A 26,699-nucleotide genomic window follows, 5' to 3' on the forward strand; every position below is an offset into this window, starting at 1 on the left:
CCACTCTTCCGCAGAAGCTTAGTAATATAGAGTGCACAACAAAAGGTTGTCCTGTCGACAGATTCTACCACCTGAGCTGTGGATCTTTGCAGCTCCTCAAGGGTTGCCATGGGCCTTTTGGCACTTCTCTGATTAATGCTCTCTTTAGTAAATGTGAATGATCATGTCTTGGTAGGTTTAAGCTCTGCCATACACTTCCCATTTTTTTTGACTGATGGATTTAACAGTGCTCTCAGTTGTTAAAGATGTTGTTCTATGACTTATTGCTGCTTTAAACCACTTTACAGCTTGATCCCCAAGCTGCCTGCTGTGTTCCTTGATCTTCATGTTTTGATGTTCTCTAACAGAAGCCTTCTCAGAACAGCTGTATTTATACAGAGAAAAAATAAATACACACACGTGGACTACAAATAGGTGGCAATATGCTGTACTGAATTTTATTTGGGGGTTTTAGAGGAAAAGACCCTAGAAGCAAACCTAAAATAAATAAATAAAATATATTTTATTTGCAAAAAAATAAAAATAAAAAAGCAACTCCTTAAAGTTTGTGGTTGTAAAACTACAAATGTGAAAAGGCTAAAGGGATATGAATACTTTCGCAAGAAAGTAAATGTTTAGAGCAAATTTGCCAGTTATTACAAATATTGAAAGCAAATTTGCGCTTTGTTGTTGCATGAATGCAGTTCAGTTTGCCACATTCGCTACTGTATTTTCCATTTCATACTACACCACATTATTTCAGTGGATGACACATTCAGACTGCAGCCAGGTCTGTTAAGCACCTTCTGCTCTTTTACTATCCCTGCTCTCGAAATATGTGGAGAATGTGATTTGGTACTAGGTGGTGTTTAGAAAAAAGTTATTGACCAGATGGAAATTAGATGCTGTTTAAAATCAAACGTGTCAAAGGTATTATGTGCCTGATTAGGAAAGGGCTGCACATTTTCTGCAACTCACGCATTCGCAGAGTTAGGAGTAAAACTAGATTATTTCTTTTTCATTTTTTGTACAGATACAAATGATGAAACAACATAGGATCTGAAAACCATGCTAAAAAATTGACAGAAATCCTGAAAAGACCATTCTCAGGACCTGGGAGATGGATGCTTATCATCTTATTGGTGCTGAAATTATCCTATTTGAAATTATTCACATCTGTCTGTTATCTTTTGTTTCAAAATTCAACTAAAATCATACCAAAGCATCTGGAGGTCCAATGTTAGAATTGTTCTGTTTTCCTTCAACACATCACTGGCTTACCACAGATTTTAGGAGGGTTTTTATGCAGTATTTAAAGTGATAAAAAATATTAGGTACTGGATTTAATATATGTGAAGCAGCCAAAGAATGACCTGGACAAGTAGAAATACTGTAACAGAGAATCTAAATATTCCGACAAAATAACCGGTGTATACTAAGCATTTCTGTCATTGTCTTCCAAAACATCATAGGAGAAACTATTAATTTATTGTACTTTTGTAGATTTTGGTCTAGAAATAACAAATACACTAATAAAACAAACTCTTGGAATTTAACCAAGAAACTTAGACAGAAATTTGCATCCATTTTATTTGGGTAGATATTTTTCAATATTTCTCAGGAAGAATCATGAAAGTTTAAAAGCTGAAACACACTTAAATAAATTATTTTAATGTGTTTTTCCAAATGCATGTACCCTGGTAAATTGATTAAATTGTAACTAGTTGAGGTCATTTTGCTGACCTGGTTTGTCCTCAATAGTCTAAAAAGGTTGAATATTAACTTCTTTCCTGACAAACACACCTAAGATTTGTCATTCATTGGCAGTCACTCTCAGGGTTAAGATGTTCAGCTAGCAAGTTTGACTCATTTCCGCTACGCTTGCTAAAGCCAGATACAGACTTTCTTAACCATAAGTCTTAGGACAGCTCTTGACTTTTACCAGGGTCATAATCATTCATAATACCACCTATATAAATAAATAAGCCTTACTACTTTCTCAGCTGGAGAAGACACACAACTAATGATAATAATGGCTGACTCAACAAACATCTTCAGTTAAATTCTGATCAAACCTTTTAGGTAGGATTAATTGCCAGAAAAAGATATTTGACCAAAGTCGAACTATATGTTTTAATAAAATTTAAATTATTTAAATGACTAAATATTTAATACCCTCCATTCCTTTTTTATTGTGTAAACTAAACTTACTAAAGAAAACAACGCTTAAGTAAACGTACAACAAACAGAGCATCTAGTTTAAAGGACAATATTGCTCAAAGTGAAAATAAGCTTAAAATATTTATGTTATACTTAAAATTTCCAGCACACTAATTTGCACATCTTAACTATTTTTCTTGCAAAGTTATGCAGTATGCATATGGCACACTTTAAAGATGCACTCTATGAACCAGCAGGGAGGGAGGCTGTTGAAGCTTGTCTCGTTCTCCAGGGTTTCACTGACATGAGTGTCACCTTCGCGAAGGAGCGTGAAAGCTGTTCCCTCTGCAGAGAATTCCTCAGTCGCTCTGATTTTAGCAGCAGAGCAGAGCAACAAACCAAACACTCATGGAGGGCTGTCATCTGCTGCCTGCTTCATTAAACACCTGTGAATATCAAAAGCCATTAGGAGTTCTGGTCAGAACAAAAAAATCACACAGTTGGCAAAATCTATAAGTTCACAAACTTAGCAGAATGAGTCTAATTAACAGCAGGGATGTTAGTCTGTGCCTGGGTGTCTGATGCTAATTACACCTGATAAATCTGCGCGGGTTTCTCAGAGTCTAGTCATTTTAAAATGCTGCTTCATAACAGGACTGCATTTTTTTTTATGTTTTAAAAAACAAAAACTATACAAAGTCATTGTGTGTTTGGACAGGAAGATTAAATGTAATTGTCTCCAGAATAATTCAGGTAAATGAAGTCCAAGTTTTGAAAATAAATTCCACAGGGTATGCAGCAGACTGGATAAACATTCTCCACAGATGAAACTTAATGTAGTCGTGTTTTTAAAAAGCTGATTCGGTTGAGGAGTAAATCCCTCACGTCTCAAGGCTCTGCTCATTCTTGCCGTGTGCTGCTCACGATGAACTTCCTGACGGGAAGATGCTTCTTCTGGAAAATGAACATCAGATGGACCTGTTTGTGTGTTCCCCTTCATCCTCCAAAGCATCAGCGACGTTGTGTAACTCGCGAAAAGTGAGTCACAGCTAACATGCATTTAAGAAATATTCAGTTTGGTAATGTGAATTAGTTTTATTTTTGGCCACAAGACCGCTTTATTCACATGCTGCGGAAATATCTGTGAAACCATGTTGAAATAGGATCTTTCTAGAAGTTTGCAAAATTTGCAAAAAGATTTATGTTCAATGTACATTTTTAAATGCATTTTAGGAATTAAATAATTAAAATAAAATGACAAAACGAAAAGTAAAAAACAGTGTGGAATTACATAATAAACATGAATACCACATTAAAAAAATTATCTTCATTAATTCATAAATTATCCTTTGTGTCCATTCAGCTGTTCTGGTTGCTCGGATTCTTGGAGGGAGAGCCGGATGGGCAGTTAAGGAACAATACTCAGTTCTGTGCCAAAGTTGTAGTGAAACTGTGAAGAAAACAAGAGATGGATTTACAGTTTGACAAATGAAAGTACAGTCAAAAACAGAGCAAAAAAAGACGACCATAGTGCCCAAAGAAACACAATTACTTTAACACCATTTGAACGTAATTAAACTAATTTGTAACTGAAGCCATTCAGCCACTGATTAAACAGGACTGATTTAATTGTATCCATTCAAACAGAAGCTGGGAGCTTACAGCAGCAAGTTACCAGAGAATGAATTTATGGATGACGTAAAGAACTACTACCCCCTTGTGGTAGAACATCGACAAGACAATTCAAAATAGAAGTATGTGTCAAATGTGTTTGTTTTTTGGCATGTTGCTAAATTCTATCCTGGGATTTCGTTTTGATGTTATATTTTTGACAGAAACTGAATAAAGAAGAAAAAGTGAAACTGACCAAATCTAATGATTATCTCACTAGAAACCAGCAATAAAAAAACAAAACAAAAAAGTGAATATTTGAATTTTGTTTCAAAATATAAATTATTAAAGGTAAAATCTAAGCAGTTTTTTTGTTGTTGTTGTGGCCAAAAACCGAAGAGCAAAAAAAAAACAAAAACAAAAAAAAATAATAAAAACGTACTTCCACCTACACTAAAAAAAAGGTTTCCGCTTCACCCTGTCACATAAATCTTCATGTATGGCAGGGTGGGGTGTTTTGAAATTGGGCTAATAATTTTTCTAAATTCTTTAAGAATTTTAGATATGCCTATTTTACATGTTCTGGTCCATCTTGTGTTGTTTTGCAGAGGAAGAAATAAATGGGAAAATACCCCACAAGAGTATAGCAACAACAGCACCTCCTACAGTCAACTTGGGCGACTGTCCAGAAATTATAAGAGTTATAGCTTTTCGTCTCTTATTGCTGGTGATTTTGATTTTATTGTTGTTTTAATTCAAAAACCAAATAAAAATTTCTGCTAATGGGTTTGTGACCAGAAAACCTGCTGTTTTCTGATGAGAACATGCAGTTACCAAGGCAAAGTGAAATAATTTTAATCAATTGATTCTTCTTAATTTTAGCATAAAGTTCAGTCCCTACATCATCAGTGTAATTATCCCAGTCACCGGTTTCTCTCACAGCAAATCATGTGTCAGCAAGACGACTTGGTGTAGAAAATGTGAAGGGTTGATGGAGTTAAACCATTTATTACCCTGTAACAGTTTCCAGAACTTTGGAGGTTCCCATTGCTGAATTGAAAACCTAATCTTATACACTGCCGCAAATTCATTGGACAAAAATATGATATAATGAACAGAAAGCTCTCCAAAATCTTAAATAATCCAAGCAAAAACATTCATACTTTGTTATTGTACTGAATAGATTGTAATAGATTATACTGAAATAGTTTCAGAACTACTCAAAAGCATTTAGTTGTTCTCTTGTGAGTTTAAAGACAACAGCAGAGCTCCTTTCAATAAGTCCAACAGTTGTCTTACTGTTACGAAGCACTAGGTGATGCTGTATGATCACTGGAAGAAGTTTTCAACAATCCAACTCAAAGACATCGAGTAACAATACCTGAAATTTTGAAACTATGTGCTAGCCATGGGGGTGGGGGTGGGGGGTGGGGGTGGACCCACCTTCATCTACTTGTGGTGAAGAGCTGCAAGTTACCAATACCTGTCACATATCAGAAGCCTATTATTTGTGAAAGAATTCAGCTCCCTCTACTCACACACAAATCAGTCTCAACATCTGGCACAGTAAATAAATATACCAGTGTGAGTGTGGATGTGTGTATTTTGGTGTGTGTGTGTGTGTGTGTGTGTGGATGATGGATGGGGGAATGGGGTGTTATCAGGGAGAGCATGTATCAATGTCTGCCAGTTTTACACACAGCCTGACAGGACAGTGACACACTCGAACATGGGCGGCAGTCACCCAGACGAGCCGGGCTTCATTTCCTGTCCCGGCTCCACTGCCAAAAATATGTGACATGTTGTCTTCATTAATTCCACCTCTATTTGGAGCTCTCCCTCTCACACACTCCTGTACACTACTGTCCTTCCATTCATTCACATCCAAACACACACACACACACACACACACACACACACACACACACAGATAACGCCATACAAGCATTAACCTGATCATACCAAGGTTCTAATGAAAACCCCGTCATGTGTGCACACACTTCTTTCCACACGACTATACTTGCTCTAAAAATCATTAAGCAACCACCAACATTTTTCAGCAGAGCAAAATACATAAAGATGTCACTTTAATTCGCGTACTAATTAACACTTAAAAAGACACAAATTAGATATGCGTGGCTAAAAGCAATTATAATATCTGCAAGTTTTTGCGAGTCATTTGGGAAATGAAAAGAATGCCTAATTGCTGGAACCAACATAATCTGAGACATGGCTTAAGTGATGCCTGTTAGGGAATGGTCTTATCTACAACTGTGGCTCTGATTACAACAGTTTACCTCAATTTCATGTGCATAAGGACAATTCGAGAAAGTACATCTCTTTTGACTATTTCTGTGTTTTTCAAACAAGTTTGAGAAAAAAAAGCCAAATAGAAATCGTACTGAGAGTGCTTTTAGCCTTTGAGGAAAAAGTCAAAAAAGAAAAAAAAAAAAAGTATAGTGACCTCTTCTGGACAGTAAAGGAAGACAATATTTGAAAACAAAAAAAAGGAGGAAGCAGCTGCTGCAATTTGTTTAAATCTTTGTGCATAAGAAATTACACTAAAAGTGTAACAAAGGAAATAAAAGAGAGGAGTTTTTTTTTTTTTTTTTGCAAGTAAATCACTGACTCCACTTGTGCCGTTCATCTCATCGGGCTATAATAATAAGAGGAGAGAAGTAAAAATAACACAATGGTGAGGGATGTTTCCACTTGGAAACTAATTATCAAGCTAAGCTGTGACTTATTCTCATCAGCCTGGCCCCGCCATTAATCTTGTGCTGTCGTCCACTTCACTAAATCCTGTGTGTTACACTATCTCACATTTACTTCATCAGCTCCAGCGCGGCTTTAATTAATGATTTCTCATGCCCTTCCCTTCTCTTCCCCAGCTCAGCTCTCCATGTGTCCTCCTGCTAATCACACTCCCGGAGAAGAAAAGGAGGGAGGAGGTGGAGGTGGAGAGGAAGCAAGAGTGGAGGAACAAGGAATAAAAGACAAGAATATATAGGATGAGTAGTCAGCCTGTCTCCAGCCTGGACACACACACATGCACATGTAGATGGCGGTAATACCTGCGTCGGCAATGAGCTTCATTCAGATGACCATATGACAAGATGGCGACTGTGTGATTTGGATAGTGTGTGACAGAAGACAGAGGCAGAGTGCAGAACAGACACCCGGTTTGATGAGGGAGTGTTTGCTCAGTAACACATCTCAAACCCAACAGCACCTGTTCTTTTACAGTGGTCTGTCACTTCCTGGCAGTTCTGATACCAAGATACCGTGCTAATGAGAGAGAAGGGGGGTTGTCACTCTCTTTAAAGCACACACACACACACACACACACACACACACACACACACACGCACGCACGCACGCACACACACAAACACACACACACACACACGCACAAAACGCACAAAGACCGTCTCTGTCTCACTTTCACAAACACTTGGGCTGTAAAACGAAGGCGCTGCGCACAGATGATTTTCTTCCTGCAGATGCCTGTAGGCTACAGTATTTCATCAGAAATGAGGAGAACTTTGTAGTTCATTTTTACTTCCTCTACAGCACAGTGTCACTTTCTATTCAACTATGGGGCTGATAGAAACATTAAAAAGTCAAACATGCAGAATCTGAACCTAAAGGCTCATTAAAGGGTTAGTTTGGGATTTTAAAGTGAAGTTCTGTTGAAATAGTACAAACACTTCATATCTTACCAGCACTGAATAACTTTCTTGGTGTCTTTGTTTAGTCCCAGATGTTGACGCTAACAGCTAGACCTAAGTAGACTCTTAAGGCAACTCTAATCTGACAAATGTCAAATTTGCATTGTGTAGGTATTTATAGAAAGGGAATGATTAATTCCACTGGAAATAAATGGAGTCAGTGTGCCACCAATGATCTTCCTGTGTGAAACACACACTGAGAACGTACCGTAAACCTATCAGAGTAACTATCTGATATAAATGTAAAGCAGTGTAAAAAGCTTAAATTTTATAGCAGTTTTAAGCTATTTTATTGATGTTTACACTGCCATTTCTGCTAGGTAGTGGCTCTGATACATGTTGTGTTCTCACTTCGTTTCATACAAGAAGATCATTGGTGGTGCACCACATCCCACTGCCATGTGCAAATAATCCTCACCTGTGTAGGTAATCGTTTAATGTTAACTTGATGACTGATTATGTCAGACATGGGTATTTTTTAGCTCCTTGGTCTACATCAGGCACTTTAGAAGACCCAGAGTGGCTGGCTGTGGTTATTATTAAGCATCTAAACATGAATACGTTGATAATTTTGCATGCAAATGTGAATATGTGCCCTTTACTTTGAAAAGCTTTTTATTTTGAAGGTGACTGCTGTTGTTTCTCAAGTTGGTTAGCTGCAATAGCGCCCTTCTGTGCACCAAAGTCATGCTAAAAGCAGAGTCATAAGGAATTTAGAGTTTTAACAATACACAGACCTCTAAGAAGGGCTGCACAGTATGTCATTATCACCTTATAGGTGTACATTAACAATTCTGGAAAAGACTATTTTGACTACAATATTTGTGGGTTGTTATTTTTGCAGTAATGAATAAACACTTTGCATGCTAATCATATATTTAGCCTGTTGGGTAGTGTCTCAGCAGAGTAAATACCCACACCTGACATGGATGATGGTGTCCAAGATGTTAATGGTCACAAAAGAGGTTGGATATATTAAGGTCACACTCCAAATGAATAATATTGTGCAGATCTACTCAAATTTTTGCACTGAAGTCAAAGGTAAGGTGGATAGTAGACTGCTGTTCTCATAGATTATTGGTTGAATTATTGTTATCAAACTGAACATGAAGTGAAATGCAAGAACTTGCACAAATAAAAATTTTTTGACAATAGGTTTTCAGAAAGATAATTATTTACAGTATGATAAAGTTGTTAGCTTCATCCTCCTAGATCAACTAATCATGATTTAAACTACAAGAAGAAGCCAAGAGAGTTATTAAAAGTTTATAAAATCTAAAAACAGAAATTTTACTTTAGAAACCCTGAACTATCCCTTTAAGGCGCAACAAACTGTGTGAGATGCATGATTGAGTTGTTGGAGGCAAGAATTAGGGAATAAAAGTCAACAGTTCTTGGAACGGGAGGCAACACTTTTAAGAGAGAATGACTGCCTAGCATGGCCATGCTTTTATTCAATTGGGGCTTAGTGGAGCCAACAGGGCCTCACCGCCTCAGACACTTAATTACAACCCAAGACCGTTTGCTTTGCATTCTGGGCCAGCGGGGTCGGCTGCAGCCGAGCGTTGCAGCCTCTACTCACTTCCTCCTCGATCTCTGCCAGGGATTTGATGGTAATGCCCATTAAATTGACTTGCTGCATCTGAAATCAAAAGCAAGGAGAGGAGGAGGGAGAGGAAGAAAGGGAAAGGAAAAAAAAAACACAAGAAACATGGCGGTTAGGCTCAAATGTAAGTAAGCATGCTTAAAAACTTTAATCCTTTCCCGCTCCGTGTCAATACAAATGGGGCTGTAGTGACAACCACTGCCAGCCAGCCAAATGGACTGCATTGAGTCAGCTCTGCCTGACTGCACGCATTCCTTTCTCAGTGTTGGAGAAAGGAAAAGAAAGGTAGATGAAAGAAAGAAAATAGAAGCAGTGTTCACCTGAAGAAATGCATTAGAAATTAACTCATTATCACTCTCATGTTGCACTTATAGTCAGAAAATAATCATGCATTTGTCACCTGATGCTCTGGATGTTTTTATTACCTCTTGAGGTTTTTCATAAAACTTCTCTGACACCATAAATGGCACATCATCAAGAGCTGCAAAGAAGCAAGAAAAAAACAAAGTTAAACTTTAACCAAAAAAACAAAAATATTTTAATCTTTAGTTTTAAATGCGACTACCTTCTCAAGTCTAAATGCAGGATTACAAAACAGCAAAGCTATCACCATCCCCAGCCACCCCAATGCCTCTCCGCCTTCCGTCTACTGAGAGAAGATGAAAGGCTTTTTTATTCACCGTGTTTGAGCACCTCCACTCTCTCCTCCAGCCCAGCCCTTTTTCCCAACCCTCTTCCAGTTTAATTACTCTTGATTATTCCTGATTCTGTCTTGTCTGAGAGATGTTCACCTCTGAAACAAAGACGCGCTTGCACTGTAGGCACAGAAAAGTGTATAGAAGGGAGACAAAACACTCACGAGATATCAAATTTGCATGAAAATAAGCCACACTGTTCAGCTAGCAAAAAGTGGATTGAAATGAGGACTTGCCAGGAGCGTGGTGGTATAATTAGCATTTGACCAAACAAACGAGCTTCAACAGAGCTATAATTAAGCAGGCCTGTAATTAAGTGTATGCCCTTTATCATAATGATCGTGGTTAAAATGGTGTGATGGCTGCCAGTTGATTATTAATGGTGTAACCCTGTCCTGCATGCATCCTGCACTGGAATCAAGGTGTCACGACTGTCAGGCTAGAGAGCAGCCCTTTGTTTATAAAATACATTAGGGCCCAAATTAACACGGGGTGACAGGAGACACAAAGCCTCTCGCTTCCACGCTGAAGGGGGAAACTGCAGCTGCTCGGCTTCATTGTAAAACTCCCAATTCTGGAGTGACAAAACTTGCCGGTGCTAGCTCCAACCACAGCTCCAAATATAAAGGGGCTGAGCTTCAAACTGCTTCTCTTTAACCCACATTTGGGTCGCACTGCTGTCCTGGGAAAATAAATTTATAAATGCAAGCTTCCTGAGTGTCTGGGAGCTGGTGGTCCTGATTTCCTTTCCTGTTCAGAGTAATATGTAAAATTTCTAATAGAATAAAATTTTCCTCAATTTGACTCGGTCATTACATAGATGGCATGGTTTGGCCCTCAGATAGAACTGTAATACAATGTGATCTTTGGGATCATAGCATGGCCCTTACCCTGCAGGCAACAAGAAAAGCTTTTTTTACTTTCTTGGCTTTTTGCTCATCGCCCATACCGTTCTTATAGGCTGAACACAGAGCTGCTTTCAGCTTAATGCCAATGTGAGCATGCTTTAATACTTGTAATTACTTAAACAACAGGCTAAATATTTATTGTGTTTTGTTAACATTTGATTATTAACAGTTTGAAGTTCGCCCTACAAAATACTGTATAAGGTCCTGATGAATTATTTATTTTTTTATTCAACAAGTTTTACTTCAGACATCAAATATCTCCTTAACAGGGATGTCACTGGATCACTATATAAGGATCTGGGGAGTAGTGGCCTAGAGAGGAGGGCACCCAAAAGAGGCCACAAGTACTCGTACTCGTACTTGTACTCGTACTCGTACTCGTACTCGTCGTCTTCCGCTTATCCTGGACCTGGTTGCAGAGGCAGCAGACTCAGCAGACTCAGCAGAGACACCCAGATGTCCCTTTCCCTAGACACCTCCTCCAGCTCCTCCGGGGGGAGCACAAGGCGTTCCCAGGCCAGACGAGAGACATAGTCCCTCCATCGTGTCCTGGGCCGTGTCCTGGGCCTCCTCCGGGTGGGACGTGCCTGGAACACCTCCCGAGGAAGGCGTCCAGGAGGTATAGATGCCCAAGCCACCTCAATTGGCTCCTCTTGATGTGGAGGAGCAGCAGCTCTACTCCAATCCCCTCCCGGATGGCCAAGCTCCTCACCCTATCTCTTAAGGGAGTGCCCAGCAACCCTACGGAGGAAGCTCATTTCAGCCGCTTGTATCCAGGATTTCGTTCTTTCAGTCATGACCCAAAGTTCATGGCCATAGGTGAGGGTAGGAACGTAGACCGACCGGTAAATTGAGAGCTTTGCTTTTCGGCTCAGCTCTCTTTTTACCACAACGGACTGGCACAGTGCCCCCATTACTGCGGCAGCCGCACCGATCCGTCTGTCGATCTCCCGCTCCATTCTTCCCTCACTCGTGAACAAGACCCCGAGATCCTTAAACTCCTCCACTTGAGGCAGGAACTCCCCTTCAACCTGAAGAGGACAAGCCACCCTTTTCCAGTCGAGAACCATGGCCTCGGACTTGGAGGAGCTGATCCTCATCCCAGCCGCTTCACACTTGGCTGCATACTGCCCCAGCTCATGCTGTAGGTATTGGCTAGAGGGGGCCAGCAGGACGTCATCTGCAAAAAGAAGAGACTAAATCCTCTGGTCCCCAAACCAGACCCCCTCCAGCCCTTGGCTGCGCCTAGAAATCCTGTCCATAAACGTTATGAACAGGACCGGTGACAAAGGGCAGCCCTGCCAGAGTCCAACATGCACCGGGAACAGGCCCGACTTAGTGCCGGCAATGCGAACCAAACTTCTGGGAGTTGTTTAAAATAAAGTCTAAAGAAGCACAAAAGTTGTTAGAAACAAGAAGTAAAGGCACATTGGCTGTTCAGTCAGGCTGCTACTACAGAGACCAAGACTTCAGCAGGCGCTGGTCATTTTGCTCCTTCTCGTACTCTCGTACTTTGGGTTGCCTCCTACCTGATGTTTTCAGGTTAAAGAGGAACTGTTTGCCACATGACGTCACTTCAAAGCTACCATGCGGATGTTTTGTTGAATTAGTGGCCCGGCAAATTGACCCAGAACTGACTTCGGTAGATAAGGTGAAAGTTGAATGTATTACAGTAAGTAATCAAGTAAGTGAACTTTATTAAAGTGTCCTTAACAGACAAAACTGTCACAAAGCACTGAACAGAAAACTAACAAAATAACCATTTAAATAAGTGCCAATAAAAAGCCAATAAAAAAGATAAAATAACACACAATGAACAATGAATGTTTTCAACCTTTGTTTGTCATGTAACTTGCCGGATCTGGAAATGTTGGCAGTCACAGAAATTACAGAGTTAAGCGTGTACATTTTTAGAGAATATAGAACGAGATTAATATTTACAGTTAGCAATGCTAACTGTGCTAATTGTTAATATAAAATGATGAAGAAAGATTAAAATATCAACTCCAAAATACTTTGTCTTTGCTTTAAATAAGTAAAACCTTGTTTCACGATGACTCCTCTGTCACACACACAGTGAGTTGCCACCGCCTCTTATGACACAAATAGAAATTAAAGACCACACTTGGCAGTAATTCTAGGGAGACGTTATTCTGAACGCTGAAAGTTAGCTTCTCGAGAGAAATCAGTGCTAGGAACTCAACGCTTTAGAGACCAGAATTTGGCTACCAGTCTATGATCGGTGCATCTCTAATAATGTTCTAAGCAAAATGAACATTATGTACTCGGTTTCATGATAATCATTGTTAAAATAGTCTACAAGCAGTACAATAGAAAACCTCAATACCTAAACCAAGCCCCAAGCAGGAACTAAAAAAAAGTGAATGGAGAGATTGACACACTCATCTCACTACATCAACTTTTAATGAGTGCCTGTTCAGAGCATGAATCCATGCATGGCAGCTGTTCAAACCTTAAAACTGCAGGTGAATACTATTTTGTTGCTGCCAGGACCAACACCGGGGCACACATAGACAGGGAGAATACATTTAAATCAATAACCAGCAATGGAAAGCAGAGATTGTGGTTGCTGATGGATCCACATGGCACGGACAGATGGATGCAGAGAGCCGAAGGCCAGAGAGTTTCTTTATTGCTCAAGGATTACATTTAAAACCAGATCTTACTTTGTATTCCTCTACCATCTATACTACAGAGCATATCTTACATTCAGACAAATGGAGAGGCGCAGCAGATCACTTGGCGGTAAGAAATGGGTGCTGTACTACAGAGCAATCTGAGGGTCCAAAGGGCAAAAATAATGTAAATCCAATTTTCTGAGTAGAAATCCCTCTATGAAGCATGTTTCAGCTGCCCAAGTATCCAAGCTACACTCCATTAACTCATAAGCGTATTGCAGTGTAGGAAACTGGGTACTTATTTGGCGATTGGAGTCAACTGGAAAACATCTGGCAGGACTTTTGGTACAGTGACTATGATGATGGTAGTGATGATGATGGCTGTGAGCACGGCGGTGGTGTTAAGTAAGGAGGACCCTGTGGCTTGAGTGATTGTAGTGTAAAGAACGAAGTCAGCACAGGCCCCGTGTGGATCATTGCCTTATTAATGGCTCCGTCAGGTGCAATGAGCAATGGCTGCATTGTCATTTCCAGCCCCTGGGCACAGATGAATGGCTGTTTCAGGGCGGGAAGGGCTCCCTCATACGCTGGGCTGAGCACTAATCCCTCACTCTTCCATTGCTGGATGCACTGTCACCCAGGACCTCAGCAACGCCATACATCGCATTCCCACACCTCCAACAGACATGACCGCGCATGCCATGAGCGCTCACACACCAACACACAAACTGCAGCGCTGACTGATGGAAAAATATGCGTGGCTGATCGAGCATACCCCATACTACCTGAGCCACAACTCAGGAGTAGCACTTCAGGAATGTTGATGAACTTTTATTTTACACTTCACTAATCCAGCAGAACTGCATTGATCTCTGTCTGGTGTGATTACATGGGTGAATCTTTCTAGATCCTGAATTAGGTGAGGAAGATGTACAGGCATGAATTAACACCCTTTCTATGTGGTTTTATTGTTTAACAGAATAAAAAAAAATACACAAAGAGTCCCAAATAGCATTGAGCTTCATCTGGGAGCTACTACGCCTCACATTCCAAATACCTGAATAATCCCTTCCCTCTGCATGCAGTGAGGCTAGGCATTGCAATCCCTTCAGTGTCTACGTGATGTTCAATTTGAGCCTTATTCTTCATGCCGACCACAGAAATGCTATTCTAGTTGCAGACCCGGCTCTCTGTCACCACTGAAGATAATGGTGAGTAGATGAACAGAGAGCTGGAGGAGGAGGAGGAGGACCCCTATGCCCACTCACAGCCCTTAGCCCCACTCTGACATGAGAAATGGTGCCCAGGCCTGACAGCATCTCGGAGACATATTGTAGTTTATTTTGTCGCCCGGGCATGCCATCTGTGCCATTCCAATAGAGGGTGTGTGTTCAGGCGGCTGCAAGGGAGAGGGCGCGAGGCTCTGGGTCCCTGAGTAGCTCTGCAGCCGCGGCAGGTCATTAGTCAAATTGCCTAATGAGAGAGAATACAAATGGCCCCCTACCCTGACAGGAGGAATTTTGGAGGTGTCAGAGCTCCTGACCCGTGCCATGAGAACAGATGATAGCGAGTTGCTATTTTCAGATTCTTTTAATGACTATGGCTCTGTGAAACCCATTCTTTTTCTTTTATCTTTCCCATACTTTTTTTTTTAACCAGCCAGACAGATAAGTAAAATGGAATAAAGAAATTATTTGTAAAAGCAAAAGTGTAACTTTTTAATTATTTAAGTGTTTACTGGGAAGTCAATTAACATTATGGAAAGCTCAAAACACTGATACTGAAACAGATTATGTGCAGAAACAATCCTGAATCTATTTTTATTTGTCTGCTGGCTGTGGGCAGCTTATTTCCTCAGTCTCACTAAAGTGAGTGTGTGTATGAACATTCTGTTGGAACTCTCCTGACAGCAACTGGGTTTATGTTAAAATATTCATTTTATTTTTTCTGAATGTGCAAAAATATAAACAAGTTTAAAAGGTCTGTGAATGCTCAGAGTTCTAATGCAGAATAATCTGTTTATGGTTACAAACTACAGGATAAGACTGCTAGATGCTTCTGATTTATGAAGAAACAGAGTGGAGGGGAAGCATGAGGAATTTTGCAAAGAAGCTTATTTTCAATAAGCTTACTCTTTGTCCAATTCACAGAAAATGTTAAAATTGAGTGGCACGGGTATTTTATTATCCAAGTTTAACATAGACATACAGTAAAAAAAAATAAACCTTCTTTACTGTAACAAGAAAGATGCCAAATAAAAAATCCAGATTAATCGCTCACTTATGTTTACATCTGTTACAAGCAATGCTAAAAATCTGATGGTGAGTTTCGGCCAAAAGTCAGCACCATCAATGTACTGGACAGTTCTGATGCCAAGTATCTTGGAAAACCATTTATATCCCTTAAGCATTGCAATTTGTTTCACTTTACAACCACAAACGTCTAAATATTTAATTCAGAGTTTATGGACCAACAACAAAGTGATAGGAAAATGACGTGTGACTTTGCACAAATAAAAAGTATGGCATGCATTTGTAATTTACTCTGAAACCCCTAAATAATATCCAGTGCCTTCAAACAGTCACCTAAGTAGTAAATAAGTGCTGCTGAATCCTCTAGCGTGCAAGTAATCTCAGTATAAATGCAGATGTTTTGTAAGGGCCTCAGAGGTTTGCTAGAATTAACAGCATCATGAAGAATAGGGAACACAGCAGACAGTTAGGTTTACCCACAATATACAAAGTTTAAACAGCTCACAGAGCAGAGTTAAATCTTTCATCTGAAAAAGGAAAGAGTATGATGCAACGGCAGACCTAGTAAGACTCTGCTGTCCTCCTAAACTGACAGCCTGGTTGAGCAGGGGATTAATTAGAGAAGAGGGCCATGGTAAATCTAGAGGAGCTGCACATGCACACCGCAAACCTGGCTTTTATGAAAGAGAGGCGAGAAGAGCCCCTTGGAAACAAAGCCACTTGGAAACTACAAACGGAAATGCTTTGTGTGGCAGAAAACTAAAGTCCCATCACCCTGAACACATCATTCCCAAGTTGAAACCTGGTGGCAGTATCATGCTGTGGGGATGCTTCTCTGCAGCAGGGACAAGAATATTGTTAAGAGTTGATTGGAAGTTGGGCAGAGTTAAATAAAGAGTTAAATAAAGGGCAATCCTCTTCAAGACTGCAAAAGATTTGAGACTCGGGTTGAGGGATCACTTTTTAGCAGCACAACCCAAAACATACAGACAGAGCTACAATAGAATGGTTCAGATCACAGCATATTCATATGTTAGAATGGAAACAGTCAAACTCCAGACCCAAAATCAAATGACAATGTGTGGCAAGAGTTTAAAATGACTGTTCCCATACTCTGACTGGGCTTAATCTGTTTTGGAAAGAATCATAAAAACTTTGGTTGCTAGATTAGAGGTTGGCAGTTATTGTATCGTTTATCAGTAAAAAAAAATACTGATTTATTGTGATAATGATAGTTTGATGTCAGTAAAACCCCAAAGTTGTCAGTATAGTTAGAATTATTACATATGCTGCTTGAATAACATTTCCTGGATTGGCTTCATAACAGCACAAATAAATATTGATATATTTGAAATTATGCTTGAAGGTAATTATTGTGTGCTGTTTTTAGCTGTTTAAAGTAGCCTATTAAATAATGGGTATGTTTCATTTTCAGAACAATATTGGAGTTTGTTGTTTTTTATTATCAGTTTTATTACAGTAAAAATATTGTATTACACATTTTAAGTCAGTATCACCAATTCCTAGTATAGACAAAGTGAGATAGATAAACCCCACTTGAAACTTGCAGCTGTAATGGTAGTTAAAGGTGACCTCCAAAGTATTGACACCAAGGGCTGAATACAAATTCATGGCAAACTTTTAAGATTTTTATTTGCTAAAGATTTTAGAAATGCATGTATCTTTTTCCTTCCACTGAACATTTACAACCTACTGTGTGATAAAATCCCACACAAATACAGGTCCTTCTCAAAATATTAGCATATTGTGATAAAGTTCATTATTTTCCATAATGTAATGATGAAAATTTAACATTCATATATTTTAGATTCATTGCACACTAACTGAAATATTTCAGGTCTATTATTGTCTTAAAACGGATGATTTTGGCATACAGCTCAAGAAAACCCAAAATTCCTATCTCACAAAATTAGCATATTTCATCAACCTTCAAATAATCATGTACAGTTATGCACTCAATACTTGGTCGGGAATCCTTTGGCAGAAATGACTGCTTCAATGCGGCGTGGCATGGAGGCAATCATTCTGTGGCACTGCTGAGGTCTTATGGAGGCCCAGGATGCTTCGATAGCGGCCTTTAGCTCATCCAGAGTGTTGGGTCTTGAGTCTCTCAACGTTCTCTTCACAATATCCCACAGATTCTCTATGGGGTTCAGGTCAGGAGAGTTGGCAGGCCAATTGAGCACAGTGATACCATGGTCAGTAAACCATTTACCAGTGGTTTTGGCACTGTGAGCAGGTGCCAGGTTCTGCTGAAAAATGAAATCTTCATCTCCATAAAGCTTTTCAGCAGATGGAAGTGCTCCAAAATCTCCTGATAGCTAGCTGCATTGACCCTGCCCTTGATAAAACACAGTGGACCAACACCAGCAGCTGACACGGCACCCCAGACCATCACTGACTGTGGGTACTTGACACTGGACTTCTGGCATTTTGGCATTTCCTTCTCCCCAGTCTTCCTCCAGACTCTGGCACCTTGATTTCCGAATGACATGCAGAATTTGCTTTCATCCGCAAAAGGAATTTGGACCACTGAGCAACAGTCCAGTGCTGCTTCTCTGTAGCCCAGGTCAGGCGCTTCTGCCGCTGTTTCTGGTTCAAAAGCGGCTTGACCTGGGGAATGCGGCACCTGTAGCCCATTTCCTGCACACGCCTGTGCACGGTGGCTCTGGATGTTTCTACTCCAGACTCAGTCCACTGCTTCCGCAGGTCCCCCAAGGTCTGGAATCGGCCCTTCTCCACAATCTTCCTCAGGGTCCGGTCACCTCTTCTCGTTGTGCAGCGTTTTCTGCCACACTTTTTCCTTCCCACAGACTTCCCACTGAGGTGCCTTGATACAGCACTGTGGGAACAGCCTATTCGTTCAGAAATTTCTTTCTGTGTCTTACCCTCTGGCTTGAGGGTGTCAATAGTGGCCTTCTGGACAGCAGTCAGGTCGGCAGTCTTACCCATGATTGGGGTTTTGAGTGATGAACCAGGCTGGGAGTTTTAAAGGCCTCAGGAATCTTTTGCAGGTGTTTAGAGTTAACTCGTTGATTCAGATGATTAGGTTCATAGCTCGTTTAGAGACCCTTTTAATGATATGCTAATTTTGTGAGATAGGAATTTTGGGTTTTCATGAGCTGTATGCCAAAATCATCTGTATTAAGACAATAAAAGACCTGAAATATTTCAGTTAGTGTGCAATGAATCTAAAATATATGAATGTTAAATTTTCATCATTACATTATGGAAAATAATGAACTTTATCACAATATGCTAATATTTTGAGAAGGACCTGTACATTGACGTTCATGTTTATAATATGACAAAATGTGAAAAAAGTATAAAGTATGCATAATTTTGTAAAGTATTTTAGACACAGAACCTATTTTAGTTTATTAAAACCCTAACCTTTGAGAAATGTCAGGAGAACCCTGTCTCCTAGCTTGCAACTGAGAGTGTTCTTGAAATAAAGCTGACAATCAGACTTTAATCAGCAGCAAAGAGTATTTTAAGACACTGCCATGCCACTGGCATTGATCCCCAGCTGTGGCTGCTGGTAAATGTGCAGCAGAATGTGTATATAAATGCTGTGCGCCTCTCTGGACAAGTGTAAAAGCTGGGAGAGGGCTGGCAGTAAATTGCATGTGCCGGATGGGACGCAGCAGAAGGCACAATTACACAAATCCTCTCTTAATTAGCGGTTCTGTGGGCAAACTAACCCGTAATGATGGGAGGGATGTGGCGAGCCCCAAGAAATCCTAACAAGAAACACTCAGCAGCTCTGGCGACCGGGTCATATGGTTCCAACTCCCCTGAAGTAGTGACTGACGTGTGATCTGTTTTGATCAGTGGATCTGCAGGAGACAGTTCCCATGCAGCCTTGCTCCTCACAAATTCAAGCCCTCGCAGAGAGACCTGCCCTCTGGACTGTGGGTAAAGCAGTGGGTCTACGTGGTTGTGGGTGGTGTTATTAAGTTCTCCATGCTCACACTACCGAGGAATGTAATGTGGCATCTCACATGGTGAGTAATGAACTGCGCCAGAGCGGAAGCAGGAGGGATGACAGCCAAAGAGGCCTCCTTGGCAGCCACTAACCTGGGCATCCACCAATTTATCATCCCCCAGAACCAATTCACCAATGCTGCACTGCCATTTGTCATTAATTATGCTAATAAGGATACCATTACTCTCCTGATGAAAAAGAAGACTGTTTGTAGTATAATGCATTTACTGTTTAATAAATACGTGTTTGCTTGTCAGTTTTGTCAGAATAAGAAGACTTAAAAAAGATATATATTCCATCATTCAAATACAGCTGTTATTCTTTGCCCTTTAAAAATGCATGTGGTGTTACAGAAGAAGCAGAAACTTCTGCTGCTTCTTTATAATTATGCAGAATTCGGTGCACCGCAGCATAAAAATGGCCTCATCTTTGTAAAAACACTGGTGTTTTTGAACTTTTTAATGCATACTTTATGGTTCTAAGCAAAGCACTCTAAGCAGAACTATTTAATATGGCTTCTGGGAGCCCCAGATGCCCTTTTCCAAAACGACTTCATTCCCAGAATCTCATTGTGCTTTCTAAATCACACCACACTTTGTATTAGAAGACCATTAATTACAAACTTAACAAGTCAGCAGAGCCATTAAAAGATCTTTAAGGCATATTTGACCATAAATCTCCTTAAACTATATTTAATGACTGGATTTTTGTGAAATATTTTTTATCAAGTTCTAATTAGATGTGTGATAACAAACCCTGCTGTACATGGGGGCAAATGAGAAAGCCATGACAGACCCATCCATTGAGGCCGTCCACGTCTGGACACCGAAACTAATGGACCACTGCCTCTATCTCAGAGACGGCTAGGAAGCAATGAGGGATGAGACTCCACAGTCCAGTCTGGCCAAATGCAAAGTCATTTAAAGTTCCTTATTTGACTGTAATAAAGGTCCAAAAATGCCTCAGGGCTTCAAGGCTCCAGTCAAAAAATCCATTAGGATTTACATGGGATTGATCCTCAAAAACTTAATGGCGCCATCACGTTGAGATTGATCGTGTTTGGCTGCCAAACCTGGATAGTCCAGCCTGACATGTGAAATGAATAAAAGTCATTATTTTAAGCTGTATTTCAATGCAATTTTATTGGATTTCATTTTGGTTTTTGAATATGCAACAATAATCTCTGCAGTCATTAAAAAACTGTGGGAATAAAAAAGCTCATGGTGAGTTAACCTATTCCATTACATACTCAAATGAAATTGACTTTTTGCTGCGATGTATCAACAAAGTCTTACTTCATACAGTCCAAGAACTTTATAATACCTCCTCAAACACTTCTAAAACTATTTCTACAGTTTTTAGACTTACTTTTACTGCTTTTGCTCCCAACATGTATCTATGTCTGAATATAAAAGCTTGGTAATACCTGCTTGAAATTTGTTAAACTATTTTTACAGTTCACGGACATTTCACGGACAGAAAATAAAAAAAAAAAAAATCAATAAAAGATTAAGAACAAAAATCAATAACAAGTTTTATATATACAAGTTATCCACAAAATGTTTCCCTGACAGATTTAGAAAATAATCTTAGAGTTTCACCAACATGTTTCGTCTCACTGGGATACATATTAATGTTTTGAAGTGGTCGAGCCAGGGTCCCGACTTGAATCTGATAGAGAATCTGTGGAGGAGGCTAGAGATTAGGGTGAGGTCTAGGATGCCTTCGGACCTAACCAAAGATAAATAATCTAAAATACCATTTGGAACATGCAAAAAACTGGTCAGGAATTCTAAGAAGGGCTTTTCAATTGATTATCGAGAAGAGTATAAATGATTAAAACAGATATCTTTTTTTATATTATATATATATATATATATATATATATATGGGTATCATGTACTTATTTCAGATGCTTATGTAGTTTCTTGGCTAATATTTTACTTACATGCTCAGCAGTATCCAGTCCTAAATCACTGAAGATAATCTGCCATGTCATGGTGGAAAAATAGCACAAAAAGCTCAAACGCAAAATTAGAACCAATTTAAACAGTAATTTATTAGACACAGATTTATTGTAATTAAATTCAGCACTCCTTTATATTATTTCTTTTCTAGGGGCTGTTTTGGTATGTGTGTGTGAATGCATTAGGTGTAAATACTGCTCTCCCCCTACACCACTTTTCCCCTAGTTTCCCTTTTGCTGACCAGGGAAATTAAGAAGCAAAACGTGGGTTTTAAGAGCATTCCTTTCATGTCTTGATGCAAGCTTTGGCATCACTTCAAACATCAAGATTGGTTTCATAGAAATCCCCTTCCATCTAAAGTAAAAGCATGGCAGTAAATCTGCCAGAGCCTCCCCCGTAACACTTCCATAAATGATTCATTCAGCTCAGTTTAGCTGATGCAAAACAGAATGTTAGCGAGTCATGGACAGAACCGAAGCTGCAAAAAAGGGAGACGGAACAAACTGCTTAGTAATTTCATCAATCTCACGTAGAAAACTGGGAAAAAGGAGTGAGGAGAGGATGGTATATACTGATAATAACTTTTATGTCACTATCCAGAGGACATGTTTTTTAATCCTTCAGCCTAAAGAATTGTGTTATTCTAAAATATAACCCCAGCCATGCAGAAGCAGTTGAGATTCATCATGGCTGGAGATAAGAGCTTGCTGATCTCCTCCCTCTGCACAGACTAGCCTAGAACTACACGGAGGAGATAAGATGGAACTTTTGTTTGAAACCTGATGAGAAGCCTCTTAATGAAAGTGCTGCGCCAAAAATAATCTTTTTTCTTCATGTTAGTCAATCAAGAAATCGTGTAGTTGGGGGGAAGAGGGAAAAAAAAGAGGAGAAAGAAAGTAATTTTGCATAATCAGCGAGCACCATCTGGAACAATTAACCAAATTCCACAGAACTCAGAGGATCAGTCATATTGGCTTATTAAAGATCCAGAATTATACAAGTAATAAATCCTTGGAAAAACGAAGCGTACCCCTGCCTGTCACGACTATTTTAACTTCAAATACAGTGGAATACTTGATAAGGCTGAAAAGAGGAGATTAATATATGCAAATTATGTGGAGCATTTAAAAGCCCCCCAACAACTGTCTCTGGGTTTTTTTTCCTGTCTCTTATTACAGGGCTTTATGTTTTATTCATACACCAACTCACCTGTCATTTCATAAGCTATAATATTATGAGGGCATTATTAAACAGTATAAAGTGGAGCTTTAATTGGAAAGCTCCACTGCATTTTCCAATTATTTGTCGCAAATTAAAAGCAGATGCACATAGTTTAATAAGAATTCTAATATTGTTTCCTGAAAATCAAAAATCACTGTCATCCTGCCAAGATATTTTGCAAACCCGAGTTAATTTTGAGCCTCCATTTTTTTCCTCCCTGTCCTCTGAAGGATGAACTGTCTAGTGTCTGTTAATTGAACTTCCTCTAATGGATAGGGAAATAATTGCTCTCCATATTATGTTAGATCAGGGCCAGTGTCAGTGTTTATTTTTGATTAATGCTATAGATATGCAAATGTATTACTTTTTATTAGATTTAACTTTTTATCAGGTGGACGACTGCCGAATGCTATATGTCACTAGGCTGGTAATAAAGGCAGGCTGCAATCCAACATGCATAAGGAAGTTTAATATAGAAGTTTTCAACTCATACATTTGCATTTTTTTTTTATCAAAGACATATTTCTTTAATGCACATACAATCTCTCTTAAAATATCCAGATTTACTGCCAAAGCATGAACAATAGACCTAATTGGCTAAGGGAGTTGGCATGGATCAAAGCAATGCCGGTGAAAGAACGCAAAAAGGTTGGATGGGTGGGGGGGGCGGAGGCTGCTGCTATGAACACTTGATAACTTTTCAAATGAGCCTGAACTGTCAAGTGATGGAGGGCTTCAAAATAAATGTGAATTAGTTTTTAATATTCGGGTAATAAATGTCAAAGCTTCTGCACATCACATCTGAGCATGATGTGACTGCAGATGACAGATTTCCCAGACATGTTACCTCTCCTCTCCACTCATCTGTTTTTTTTACCCTTTTTTTGTGTGTTGGGGCTTTTGTTTTGTTGGGAAGTGACGGAGGGTTTAATCAAGAAAGCAGGCAATTCATCAATCCTAAAGAAGGCGCCTGTACAACCCTGACAGAGCGCACATGGTTTTAGACCAACTCAAACCTGGCCAGCTGTCAGCCCACACACACACACACACACAGACACGCACATACTTGGGCATATACAGGCACCAACACACACACACACACACCAGCTCTATCGGGCTAACAATTAACACAAACAGGCTGTCGGCTACGACCTCACACTTGATCTGCAGGCTATCACGTTGTTAATGAAGGGAAGTTGTGTTCTTTCACATTCACACTGATGCTGTGATACTGATGAGAACAACGTCTGAAAAACACAGACAAATAAGAAAAAAAATTTTATTAAATGAAAAATAAAATAAAATCTTTAAAACTGCTCCGGTTCGAGAAGGAGGGAGTGTGCACCTGCAGAGGACAGTGTCTCTGCAGATAAATGACAAGAGCTGGCAGCATACTGTCGAGTATGTGCATGTTTTTCATTGTCTCTCAAACCCTGTCCCAGTGGATTAATCCCACACCAAATGCCACAAAATGTTCAGCAGCGTGGTAATGTCTGCTTCTTCTGACCACTATGTGTCCGGGCTAACTTACAAACTAAATGAAGTCAGGCAGTTTTATTTTGAAACAAATCCTTCTTTTTATAATGCTTTATTACATGCTACACATTTGATTACAGTAGCTGCTTAAAAGCAGACTTCTGTTAATCAGGCCGGGGGTATCGTTACCATTACAAGCACGTGCCTCTGCTGGAGCAGCAGGAGGCATCCTCACCACATGGTGTCTCTCTCCAGCTAGATAAAAAAACCTGCCTGCCACAATCACCCCGGCGCAGCTCACACACATTTTAAGCCTCCAGCGTCTCAACCCACTCTGATTTTGTGGCGCTAAGGCTGTCAGAGCAAACCGTTGTTTTCTAACAAATTTGCCTTTTTCAGTTTTAGTCGTGGGGCATATTGCTGTTGTTAGGACTGGAATTTCTCCCCAACAAAGACAAAAGGAGTATGCAGTGCACAAGAGGTACACATGCAAGTTCGGTATGTGATGGATCATCTTTGACAGCTGGTAATGTCGAGCTCCTCTGGGAAGTCACGTTCTCTGAGATAAGCAAAGCTCTGTAGAGTGTCCATCTCTGAGAAGCTACTTATAAAACATTTGTAGATCAAATATGAGAAGGTTTCGCTTTTAACTTAGATAATAAACAGTTTGCAAGATCATAGAAAACATTAGTAAAACATCTTTAACAAGAGACCCATCAAGAGGTTCACTTTTGACAAACGTTCAGCTTAATCTTTAATTTTGGACACACGTACAGAGTGAAGAACACTCAAAGTTCGCTATTATCGGTATTAGTCAGGGATCTGAAAACAAAAACCAGAGGAAGCCCAGAGATATAATCATCTTTTTAAAGGAAACTGTGTTTTCTGCCACATACCAAAACATGCCTTGTGGTTCAATCAAGCTGCAGGCAAACCTATGTCTGTCATGGAGCATGCTAAACTGGGAAATGGATAGATGGCCTTTTTGAAATCCCTGAATTAAGTTAAGGATCTGAAGTCTGTAGGAGACTGCTGTTATCTACTGTTTATCACCAATGCAAAGAAGGAAAGCTTAAAATGTCAACTTATCATGCCTTTGTTTAAAAATAATAGCAAATTCCTGTTTTACACACTGCTCTCTCACACACAGTGTGACATCACCTCTACTCACAATATAAATAGTCAATGACCGCTCATGGCAGGAAGGCTGGAAACAAATATGGTAGGCTGTTCTTATATTATAGTTGTACAAGAGAAACCAGAATCAGATGAAAATATCAGCAAGTCAAAGCTTTACAAAAACAGAAGATCAGAAAGAATTCTTATTAGTGCGTTTCCAAATTTAACCTCTAAATTTAATTAAACTGCATCCATCAGTGTGATCATTTACCTGTCATAGTGTAGATGCCACTCTGCTGCTCACATTGTGGTCTGCTGATGGCAATCCTGCTGGAAGAGGAAAAACAAGAGTCAAAACATAACAAATAACTACTGCATGTCAAAACTAGAAACAAACTGTGTCTGACAAATGACTTATTCGTAAGAGATGTACCTCAAACATTTTAAAATAAATGTATTCAAAAATCTAATATCCCTCTGAACACAAGTACTTTTTGAAATGTCTAAAAGCAAAAAGAGCATTGAATTAAAGGGAATTCAGGGCGGAGAAACATCGTAGAAGTTCAACAGTGCCTCGGCTGCCCAGGGGCTTGAACAGACCTTTGGAGCGGGATCTTGTTAATTCTAAAGGAACTGAGAGATTCCATTATTCAAAGGGAAGACAAGTTTTTCCTTTTTTCTCTTCTTTTCATGGCCTTGTATTACAGAAAACAGCACAGAATGCACTTTGTGGGTAGTTGAAGTTAACAAACCATATAAGATTGAAATCCTCATCAATCAAGCTATCATGAATTACACCCTGTGACTCACCCCTACGGATCGATAAATCTGCAGCAAGCAGGGGGGGGAATCACAGCTTTAAGAGAGAGCTGCTTAACATGACATGTTTTGGAGGTTAAGCTATTTCCAGGATAGGTTTGCAGAATAAATGAAATTATAATGAATGCAGAGAAGTTAGAAATTGCATTTAAAAAGTGGATCACTTTGATTAGAGGACAAACAGATATGCGAGTCGTTGTAAAGAAGAAACTTTGTCCAGAATTCTAAGAAAGACCAAACAGAATCACGGAGAAAACCATTTTGAAGCTGGAAATAATGAAGTGTGTTTAAGTATTTTATTTTGGAATTAGTCTATTAATGGGGAAACATGATCACTCTTTGCTTGAAGGGGATGTAAACTAAAACGTTCACTATATTTAAGCCACCAGCCAGATGTGGATATTCTGAGAGAGCCGCACCTTGAGATGTGACTTTCCGTGCTTTATCTCGCCAGACGAGATAAATAAACGCAATAATTTCCATCAACAGCAATAAAACAAGAATTGT

At 39.6% G+C, this 26,699-nt stretch overlaps 1 protein-coding gene across 2 annotated transcripts in view; it reads right to left on the reverse strand.

Moving 5' to 3' along the window:
• Positions 1-3,228: 3,228 nt before the first annotated feature.
• Positions 3,229-26,699, reverse strand: part of mvb12bb (multivesicular body subunit 12Bb) — a 60,699-nt gene continuing 37,228 nt past the window's right edge. Inside the window, exons 7-10 of one of the 2 annotated variants that reach the window (XM_047380776.1) lie at positions 25,645-25,700; positions 9,513-9,568; positions 9,064-9,123; positions 3,229-3,589 (exon numbers count right to left, since the gene is read on the reverse strand). In XM_047380776.1, coding sequence (XP_047236732.1) covers positions 3,548-3,589; positions 9,064-9,123; positions 9,513-9,568; positions 25,645-25,700 — 214 coding nt within the window. In that variant the 3' untranslated portion in view covers positions 3,229-3,547. Of the gene's footprint in view, positions 3,590-9,063; positions 9,124-9,512; positions 9,569-25,644; positions 25,704-26,699 lie in introns of both variants that reach the window. The other variant, XM_047380775.1, reaches the window with a different exon arrangement.

This window comes from Girardinichthys multiradiatus, chromosome 12, assembly GCF_021462225.1.
Source record: "Girardinichthys multiradiatus isolate DD_20200921_A chromosome 12, DD_fGirMul_XY1, whole genome shotgun sequence".
In the NCBI taxonomy this organism is placed as follows: Eukaryota; Metazoa; Chordata; class Actinopteri; order Cyprinodontiformes; family Goodeidae; genus Girardinichthys; species Girardinichthys multiradiatus.